The sequence below is a fragment of the Phymastichus coffea genome, unplaced genomic scaffold (assembly GCF_024137745.1).
Source record: "Phymastichus coffea isolate CEN01 unplaced genomic scaffold, Cenicafe_Pcof_1.1 PCOF00013, whole genome shotgun sequence".
NCBI classification, from domain to species: domain Eukaryota; kingdom Metazoa; phylum Arthropoda; class Insecta; order Hymenoptera; family Eulophidae; genus Phymastichus; species Phymastichus coffea.
This window is the reverse complement of record NW_026706824.1, coordinates 1,315,195-1,325,045: the sequence shown is the minus strand read 5'-3', so window position 1 is coordinate 1,325,045 and position 9,851 is coordinate 1,315,195. Positions and strand designations below refer to the sequence as shown.

The window sequence follows — 9,851 nt, the reverse complement described above, 5'->3', positions numbered from 1 at the left end:
AAATATTTTCGTTAATAAATATATAAAAAATCCATGCTGCATGGTTACGCATTTTTCTTTATGTGAACGTAGGAATATCGTGCCGGAGACAACGGATTTGGATTCCTCGTTGAAAAATACATGGAAATCATGTGCCACGTGCAAATTATTAGTGATGCGAAATTTGACGTCAGCTGAAAGTACGATTTTCGTGGAAATTCGTGGAAAATGGCAATTTTCGTCATGTTAACGTTGGATTATCGTACCGGAGACAACGGATTTGGATTCCTCGTTGAAAAATACATGGAAAACATGTGTGACACATTAAATAAAATCTTATAATGAAATTTTATTCATGAAAAATTTATTTTTTGACTAATCACTCGGTATAAATGCATGTTTTTAGTCATGAAGGAATAATCGTAGGTTGTCGCGGGAAACGGATTTGGATTCCTTGGTTCAAAATACATTGAAAAAGTGTATTGCAAGTTGATTTTATGTCAAATCCAACCCATTCAAATATTTTGACACTTTTTTTGCTGTTCTGCATCACTGTGCGTCGCTTGGTGAGCGTATTCGTATGAGTTGCGTCAGCGAATTTTATATTTAAGGGCAAGCGCGCCCAGTAACCTGTTATACCTGTACAGCGATTTAAATGGCTTTTCCCCACTTAAGATTGGGGTTTTTTATGCCGGCTAGATGTCTCATTCCTATATGTATAAATGATAAGTTCTTCTTTTTCATATTACTCTGTGTTCTTACATTTGCGGACCACACATTCCTCTCTATCCGTATTTCTCCCAATCAAATTAATTTATATTTGCATTACCCCTTATTGTTCTATTAGTGGGCAATTAGCAACATTCAAAAATGACCGTTATACCCTGAGTGCCCAGGCACCCATGAAATGGTAACGAAGTTTCTTATGGCCAACTCATCTAGCATTTCTTAAATCTTAGTAACTATTGCTGACATCGTGACCAGGCTTTCAAGCGCCTTCAGTGGCGCTTGACTATCGGTACAGACTCTTATGACTCTGCCTTCCGTTCTGTTTTGTACCACATCCATAGCACGCGTCTTTATAGCAGCTATTTCCGCTTGAAAGACGGTTTTGTATTCCTTCAGACTAAAGGTTGAATCTTCTCCCTGCCTTTGTCTGTATATACTGAAGCCTGTACCTTTGTCAAACTTGGGCCCATCTGTGAACCATATGTCACCATGTCCCGGGACTTTATTTTGTTTTCAACTTTCTCTCTGCGGTATGTCCGTTATGAACTGTCCCCCGAATGAGGTAGTTTTTATTATTCTGCATATCAAGCTGTACACTGTTTTGGCGGCACATCCCTTAAGAACAAGTATCAGTGCTGCCTCGTCCAGCATCATTCTAACGGCGGCCGTGGGTGTGCTGCACTTCAATCTGAATGTCCCTCTCAAGGTAACGGCCTATATATGGTCCAACACCCTCATTGCAGTTACATTTTCGGTGACTTTCGACTATACTATTGCCACGTAGACCAGCTTCGGTACCAGTATAGGACTATAGATCCATAGTGCCTTTTGAGATTCGAGCCCCCCATCCTACCCCAATTGCCGATCTACACTGCATAAATATGTTTAACACCTTCCTACTTTATTGTTGTAGGTGTTGTTTCCAACCTAGTTTATTGTCTAAGTATACTTTTAGGTATTTCGCTCCATCTGCATATGGTACCTTTTGGCCATAGAAGGTAACTTCTTTAGTTATCTACTTTTATATTTCCCAGTGAAAACTACTATCTCTGTCTTTTTGGGGTTGACCGCCGGAGAGTTCGATTCACACCATACTTGCACTGTTCTTACGGCCCTTTACAGAAGGTCCGACAGAACCTCTTCGTACTTCCCCTTGACAAATATTTCGTTACACTCTTATATATGACGACGTAATTTTCAGCACAATGCGATTATTGAATAACAATTAAGGTTGAATAAGAAATTTTAACAAGCAACAGTTTTGGAATTTTTTTGTAAATATCGGTCATATATATATGAAAAATGTATTGTTTTTTTCAGATGATACATATAATTAGAACACTAATCTTCTTGATTTAATGTATTAACCTAGTCACATATATAGATCCTCAACAGCATTTAGTTACTTATAATATCAATACGAATAAATCTAAAATGGATACAAGTTTTGAAGAATTCGACCCTATGTCGTTACCAGATGATAACTCTACAAATTTAGGTATCGAAAATAATTTGCAACTAATCGATGGTGATAATGATAGGGATTTTGAAGAATTCGACCCTATGTCGTTACCAGATGATGACTGGATAAACGTAGGTAACGAAACCAATTCACACAAAATCTCAGAAGATATTGATACAAATGTCGAAGAAAAGCCATTGATCTCAGAAAAGCTGTCTGATCCAAACGAAACAAATCAATCGCCGGTAGAAGATTCTGATCTTGAAATAGACCTTGATCCAGTGACTTTAGAACTTTCAAAAAGTGTTGATAAATATGCTAAATCTAATTCATTATTTTTGTATGAAAATCAAGATGTCTCGACACCTTCCGATCAGAGAACGGCCGACTCTCCGTCTTTAGAAAATCATTCGAATCTAGATTTTGAATTGAATTCTTCTGCTGTATCAAATGTTTCTCATCAATATTTTGATGAGTTTGGGTTGTCAACCACAAATCAGAAGGAAAGTAGTGCTATACTTTTTGATCAGTCATTAATGAACAATGATTCTTCTTCAAAAAATAATTTGAGTCCAGAGCCCATAATAAGCTCTCCTGAGATTCTAAGAGGAACTTTTAAGAGTTTAAATGAGTCTAGATTTTCACCATTATTAGTTTATTCAAGGAGAAACTCTATAGTCAATGATTTATCTGCTTCTAGCTTGGTACTTGAATCGCCAGTTAAGGAAAATGATCAGAGTAAGTTGAGTTTTGAATATGATTCAGATCATTTGGACATAACCAATTCTTATAATGACTCCTCTAAGAGTCATAAAGATCTGCAAACAAAAAAGTTGAATGTTTCAATAGTAAAAATCAAGCCATTCAAATGAATTTAGATATGGATAAATCTGAAAAGAGTTCTGTTAAGCACAAAAAAAGAGTACGATCTATGAGTAAAATTACGTACAAGAAACGTGTGCGTGATTTTTCGGATAGTGAGACTGAAGAAGATTCAGATAATGAATATGAACCCAGTTTAAATGCTGAAAGTGATTCTGATGAAGTATCCAGTATGAGCGAGGAAGAGTTACCTTTGAGCCAAGATCATGATAATAGAGCAAAAAAAAAGAGAAAAATAAATCATTCTTATGAGCAGGATATAGAAGAAGAAAATATAGAAGTAGAATTTTTAAAAAAATTATATGTACCCGAATCTTCTGAAGGCGGAAAGTATTATGCCAAAGAAGGTTGCTGTCCTTATTGTAAAAAAGTTTTTCGTCGACTTGATAGACATTTAAAGGTGCACATAAAAGAATATAAAACAGTAGACAAACTATTTAAATTGCCAGTAGGGTGTAAAGAGAGAAGAGATATATTTAAAACATTAAGACTAAATGGCAATGCCATATTTAATGCAGATCCTAAATTAAATCCGTCGGGAAAACTTTTAGTAACCAGGCGTCTTGCACTAAATAGAAGAGCTACAAACACTGAAGACTCCGTTAAAGAAAATATAGACAATAATGTAGTTGAAAATGAAAGTATTATAGAATTCGATTTAGACAAAAAACTAGAAGAAGAAATGACTAGTTATAATGAAAAATGTACTACGTCTGTTGAAAAAAGGGAACTAAATCACCTGCTGAGAGTGAAATGCCAACATTGCAAGGCCTATGTGTCACGTCGGAATATTTCAGTACATTGTCATGTTCACCATCCTGAACTGTATCCTCAAAATAAGTCATCCAATTGTACAGGGATTCTTAATAGCTGTAGGCAAGAATCTAACCACCATCATCCTAATGCTTGCCCGAGACTCAGAGAAATTATGTCTAAAATATGTGAAACTGAAATCTTTTGGACTTGGAAATATGATGATACTATCATCTCGTATCTCAACCTTATTTGCGAGCGCTATGATGTCCGTGATCAAAATAGTCTAATAGCAACTCATGGCCGAAATCTAGGAACATTTTTAACTATAATGAAAAGACTCAACCCATCAATTAGTGATATGGCATCTTGTATAGATTCATCTAACTGGAATGATACAGTTGCAGCCATTAGAATTATTGCAGGATTTGATAAAAAAAAAAAGATATTTTGAATCCCCTTCTACAGCTCAACTTATAGGACTGCTCCTAAAAAATATAATAAATGTATTAAAATCTCAATACAACCAAACAAAAAATAAAATTGGTTATCGCCGTGTACTTTCTTTTTTAGTAGAATTTGAAACCCATTGGCTTCCCATGATTGGGAGCAAAATTGTGTCTAGTCAAAACAATAGAAGAAAAAATCACGAGGGAAAAACTGTTGAAGAAATTACGCCTAATGATAAGAATCTTATAGTAGAATTTTTATCTCGCAGACGAGATATTCTTTTTGATAAAGCACGTCAAAAATTCAATGATCAAATTTTCACTCAATTAACATCAGTGGAAATGATATATGTGCAGTGTTTGAACGGGCGAAGACCGGGAGAAAATAGCCGCACTTCATTAAATGATTATAAGAATAGAACCATCACCGATCAAACTAGTCTACACTTCAAAGGTCTTTCGAATGAGAACAAAAAACAAGCTTTAAAATTTTCTGTGATGAACCTTACTGGTAAAAAAACTGAAGGGCTCGATGGTCGCGTATATCTAGACACAAAGGACAAAAAAATAATAGATTTGATCGTAAAAAACAGAACTAAATTCGGCGTGTGTCCCAAGAACCAGTACTTATATGTAACTCCAAACATGAAGGAAAATGAGCATTTGAATGGGCACGAAGTAATGAAGAAGTTAGTTAATTTGTGTCATAGAACTTATAAGACATTTGAGCAAATTTCAAACGTTACGGCTACTGGATTTAGAAAATTCATTGCTACCCAATACAAAAGGCAAACCAATGGACAACACTCAAAGCTGCTTATTAGACATTTATTTCACACTGAGCAAACTCACAATAAATATTACAGAGGAGTCCTTCCCCAGAAATCTGTAGCGGTTACACATATCTTAGAAGATATCATTTTAAAGAGAACAGAAATACAGGTTGATCAAGATGAGGAGATAGACACTAACTCTGTAGAATCAAGTCAATTTGGCTTTTCAGAAAATAAACAGCAAACAAAAGGTATGAAACTTTCTTTTATAAATTATCTTTATTTATTCTATGTATATGTTTTGAAAAAATATGTTGATAAGCTGCGCAAAATATACAGGGCCACAAAATGCGACCTGAAAAGTTCAAACAAAGCACTAAGATGAATACCGTATATATTGTATAGATTCAGTTGGAAACGATCGAGATCTTTGTGTATTTTATCCGATTCATTTAATCCGTGATTAAAACGAGCCTTTCCACGTTAATAAGGGCAATGACCTTCAAGTGACCTTGAAGCTGCAGTGATGAGGTCAAATGAATGTCAGCATCGGCTATAGTTCATCAAAATATGTAAAATATGAGTATAACGTATATCATTTTCCATGATTCCTTCATCTGTTAACTCGTCAATAGTTCAGACTGACATAAAACTTCCTAGCCACAGATCGTCTTAGTCTCAAGATTCGAACTGAGTAGGCGATACTTGCTTGATTCCGAAAGAATAATATTGTCGTTACTTACAGATAATGACAATGGTTGGAATGGGAGCGGGGAGAATAATCTTTCCAGGTTCTTTAGGCGCATTTCACTCTTTCGAATATGCGGATGGCTATTGTTTTTCTGTCGTCAAATAATGCCACTGATGAATCGCTGGAACTCTTATCATCTCGATGATGACGGTCACGTCACCTGACTCGACTTTCGCTGCTATCTTTACTGCTCGTAAGGCTATATAACCTCAGAACCGTATCTTCATCGGTGAAAGAAATATTCGTTTGCGCTCACCACATCGTCTTGGCCTTTTACTTTGCCTGCGTTCACTATTTTGACAATCCTCACGGAGATTCGCGCCCTCCCGACTTACCGCAATAGCGCCTCCTGTCCGCGTCTCGAGCGATTGTACCGATGGGTTTTGAGATCCGTTCTTGACGGGTCACCGGCCTTACGGTAAAGTACTTGGCTTTTAGGCCAAGTACATGTCGAAATAGCTGCTTGACCAGCTCCTTCTGGGTCATGTTCAGGGTCATAAATCTGCCAGAATCTTCTGCGGTTGCTCAAATTCCGACCAAATTCCTCATAGCCGCCTTATATCTACTTAGTTCCACCCTCGCCCCCATGACTTTGACTATCTGAGCGGGCTTTCTCTTTCTTATTGTTTCTCTGTCTCACTCGCTTTCTTTCATTACGCAGTGCAATGGTGCCCGAGGCAATGATCAGGTGATTTATATTCATATGCAACAAACTATGAACACCGAACAATCAATTCTATTGATCATAATATTTGATTGTAACAGTTATGGACCTTAATTTTTGGTTGTTATTCAGATCATAGAAAATCCATTAAGACACGTTCTATTGGTCTTTCTATTGCCACGTATGGGTTTTCCTGTTCTCCGTATCAAGCCGTACGAGTCCTCCGCTAACTCGCAAAAGATAAAGACGTATCAGGTGCTTTGCTGCTTCTCTTTTAATAAGCAATACTTACATTGATGATATTCTGGGAGGAGCGGGCTCTTATGAAAAAGTTAGGAAAATTACAACAAGAGTTGATTTCGTTGTCTTTGGCGGAACGTTTCCCATTAAGCAAATGGACCATCAGTCATGCTGATCTCATTTCAACGTTCAAAGGTCCAAACCTGGAGAAAATAGTTCCATATATATCTCTCTCTCTCTCTCATTCTCTCTCTCTCTCTCTCTCTCTCTTTCTCTATTTGCCTCTCTCTTCCTCGACGTGGTTCCAATCGGAATCTTTGCAAATTCTTGGGGGAATCCTACAATGATGGATTCTTTCTTGTTTAGATTGTTGGTAAAGATTTAAGAAGGAAGCGTTATTAGAAGAATGGTTCTATTCTTCGTTGATCGTCTTTAAAATCCCTTAAGTTGAATCGCATACGTCACTGTGAATTTCAAAATATTTTTATAGCACTGCGTGGCTTAAATCAGCACTTATGCCACGCTTATTCTTGACCTAAGCAGTTCATTTTTTCACCGTGATTATAGCCATCGCCGGCGCTCGGGCTCTAACCACATGGTACAACAATAATCTAACTTAGGTCACGAATAAACGGCCCGTAAGTGCTGATTTAAGATCGGCAGTGCTATAAAACACCATACGACACTTGTGAACTAGATATCCCATGTATCTACGGCGTATTTATCGCCCTCGTTGACGCTCAGGCGCTAATTCTACGCCGTGCAATAATTGGCACACGTATCATAATATACTATTAGAAAACTTGTGGCGTGGAGGATTGACATGAGATCAGCCACTGCTAATCGAACTCAAAATTTGTTAGGCGTGCTGATACAACAAATTGTATGGTCTGTCTTCTGTTGAACTTCCTCGCTGGTGTTCTTTCAACGCAGAGGTTCTTAGAACTCCAGGACTTTTGTGATGCATCTGATCGTGATTACGTAGCAGTTATCTACCTCCGGCTTGTTCATGACGAAGGATATTCAACTTGTTCGTTGTTGGCTTCTGAAACCAAAGCTTCACCTATGAAGCAACGAAATTTACCTCGCTTAGAATTCAGAAGAGCACTTTTACTATCCTCACTTATCCATAAAGTGCAAACTACTTTGTTTCTCGATGTCATCTGTGTACAGACTCGACAATCACACTCTCTTGGATACGTAACTATCCAACGCAATGAAAACCATACATAACTAATTATTTCTCTTGTACACTAATAGAAAGGATCATAATATTTACTGTTTAATATGCTTGTTAACAGTAACAAATATTTACATTGAAGAAGATATAAATTGTGATGAAGATTTGAATGTTTAAATATTTCCAACGGTTTGTTGAAGCGAACAAAATTGTTTACTATATTATTCTGTAGATTTCGTATTAATTTACATTTCTCTATCTTTAAATATTACATATTTATCTTTAAATGCGGGTTGAGCTTATATATGGTGTTTCTATACAACAACTATTATTTAGAATAAATTATATTATGCATCACAAGAATAAAGTGGATTACTAAATGTTTGCGTGTAGTTTGATGCTTAAGTGAAGCGAAGTCTTGATGCAAAAAAGAAATGGCTGGCTCCCTTAGTTTTCGCGTGATTTTTTAATAACTCACATCATAAAGTTCGTACTCGATTATCGGATCACCGCTGAGAAAATAAAGAAAAACTAGCAATGAAAATTGTTGTGCGATACGTAATCTTAATTTTTAAATGTTACATAATGTCGAATCGGAGCAATGATACAGTTGATTTTCTTAAAGCACAAACATACACATTAGTCGTTCATATTCTTATTGATTCTTCATGAATAATTGTTACTATTTAACAAGCTTGTTATATATCGGTCTCTTCAATGAATGTTTCATTTAATGTAAATAATCCTTACTATTAGTGGAAATTATATAGGAATTTATCATTTTAATTTATAATCCTAACATGAGTTATGCATTACCTCAATTATTTTTATCTTATTACAGCTAAATCGGTGAGCCGAAGATCATGGAGTGACGAAGATAAAGCCGATTTTGAAATTGGTTTCAGTCAGGAATTGAAAGATGGCAGGTATCCTACATAAAAAAAGATATTAAAAGTAATGGAAGAATATCCTAATTTTGCCAAAAAAAGTAGAGGATCCATAGTGTCTACGTTTCAGTATATTTTGAAAACAAAAACTCGTTCAGCTAAATAATCTTGTATCTTTTTAACCTAAACCTAAACTTTTTAACTTAAAAGTTGAAATGAGATCATTGCATTATGTTCCTGTTCGAGTTTTATAATTTTTAATTATTATGGAATAATATTAGTAGCTATTTAGAGGATTATCGATTGCAATATTAAATATTAATCGATATTATAGTTTTTAAGAGTTCGTATTATTAAAAAAGCCATATTTAGTTTTAACGAAAAAAGTATTTTTTATGACACTTAAGATGTCGCCCGTAGGTGGTAGATGCCTGTCTTATCATTCACAAGGCAGGAGGAGTCTACTACTATATATGAGATGTTAACTGATTGTAATATATAATCAAAAAAAAAAGTTATTCCCAAAGATAGATGAGATTGTGTTCTATATTATTTTATACTCAGTTATGAAAAATGAATCGCTTAAAAATATGTACCTAGAATTAGAATTCAATTACATATTCTATGTTTCAAGAATAGTTCAGAGACAAGATCGATAGCTAAGTTTTAATTGGCGTACTTTGCGTATCTGTACATTTATATGTATTTTTCACAATAACCATTAAGTATATTCATTGATTTAATTATTTATAAATCACTTTGTTATACTGTGATTTAAAAATAACTACTGTATGGCAATTGCAAAATTGTATTACCAAATCAAGAACTAGTCCACTGTGATGCTAGACTTATATATTGATATATATTTTTCGTAATAAATATGAAGAATTACCAATTGCACACATTTTCATAGCGAACTTTATTAAAACCTCATTATTCCAATTATCGTGCTTAATGTTTGTCAGTTCATGTATAGAAAAGGAAAAAGATGGCCCTTAGAGATTATTTATGGTCTTTGAGGGAAGGCTATACATCTTTAACATCGCAAAATGTGCCATGCTTCGAAATATGCGAGATACTTACTCAAACTTGTAACAAGATT

General features: G+C 35.4%; 1 protein-coding gene across 1 annotated transcript; it reads left to right on the top strand.

The window, feature by feature from the left end:
- The first annotated feature begins 3,980 nt into the window (after positions 1-3,980).
- On the top strand, positions 3,981-8,801 carry LOC131673402 (uncharacterized). The gene is given in 3 exon segments (XM_058951362.1): positions 3,981-4,238; positions 4,240-5,278; positions 8,704-8,801. Coding segments are annotated over 3 exon segments (1,395 nt in total).
- Positions 8,802-9,851: the final 1,050 nt, after the last annotated feature.